Here is a 688-nt window from a genome sequence, read left to right as displayed (position 1 = left end):
ATTCCAACCAGAATGCAATAAGCTTCTTTTTGTCCAACATGGTCTTATGGTCTTTTATATGGTACTTCACCCTGATCCAGACTTTAAGCAGAACATAAGATAAAAAGAAGAAAAAATATTAATAGCATTTTAATATTATTTTATGCATATTTCATTTCCCTTGATATTTTTAAATTTATATTTCATTTTGTTTCTCAGATTAAAAACATCTCTTCCTTCTTTTAAATGAGAAACAGTGTATACTTGTGAATCTTAAAGAGTCAAAAAAAGGTGTCCACCTCCCCTAGAAAATACACTTTCCCCCTTAGTAAGCAAGGGAAGAAAGAAAATACAGGTGAACAAGTAATATTTGCTAATAACCTACAAGTACTCTACCATGTGCTTAACAATAAAGAAAGCACTAGAAAAACATTTTATCCAGAAGAAAAGCCCAGACAGAAGCACAGTGGTGGCAAAAGCGGGTGTCGTGCGTGGGGGCGAGTGTTCAGAGTGGCGGCAGCTAGGACAAAATGTGACGAGCAGTGGGAGGAGTAAGCTGAACAGAGAGAGAGCTGGGCTTGAAGGACTCTGCGTTAAATGCTAAGGTGTTTGGATTTTCCTATTTCAAACACCTCTGGGCAGCAGCACAGAGGGAAGACTGCAAGAGGCAGAGAGGGAGGCCCAGCAGGCTGCATCCTGGGAAGGGCCT

General features: G+C 40.0%; 1 protein-coding gene across 1 annotated transcript in view; it reads right to left on the bottom strand.

The window, feature by feature from the left end:
- The window catches only part of LOC104985785 (motile sperm domain-containing protein 2-like), a 41,237-nt gene that overhangs the window by 16,878 nt on the left and 23,671 nt on the right, over positions 1–688 (bottom strand). Inside the window, exon 5 of the mRNA XM_010836140.1 lies at positions 8–81. Within this exon, the coding sequence (XP_010834442.1) occupies positions 8–81 (74 nt within the window). The remainder of the gene's footprint in view (positions 1–7; positions 82–688) is intronic.

The sequence above is a fragment of the Bison bison genome, unplaced genomic scaffold (genome assembly GCF_000754665.1).
Source record: "Bison bison bison isolate TAMUID 2011002044 unplaced genomic scaffold, Bison_UMD1.0 scf7180017845624, whole genome shotgun sequence".
Lineage (NCBI taxonomy): Eukaryota > Metazoa > Chordata > Mammalia > Artiodactyla > Bovidae > Bison > Bison bison.
This window is presented reverse-complemented; position numbering and strand designations above follow the sequence as displayed.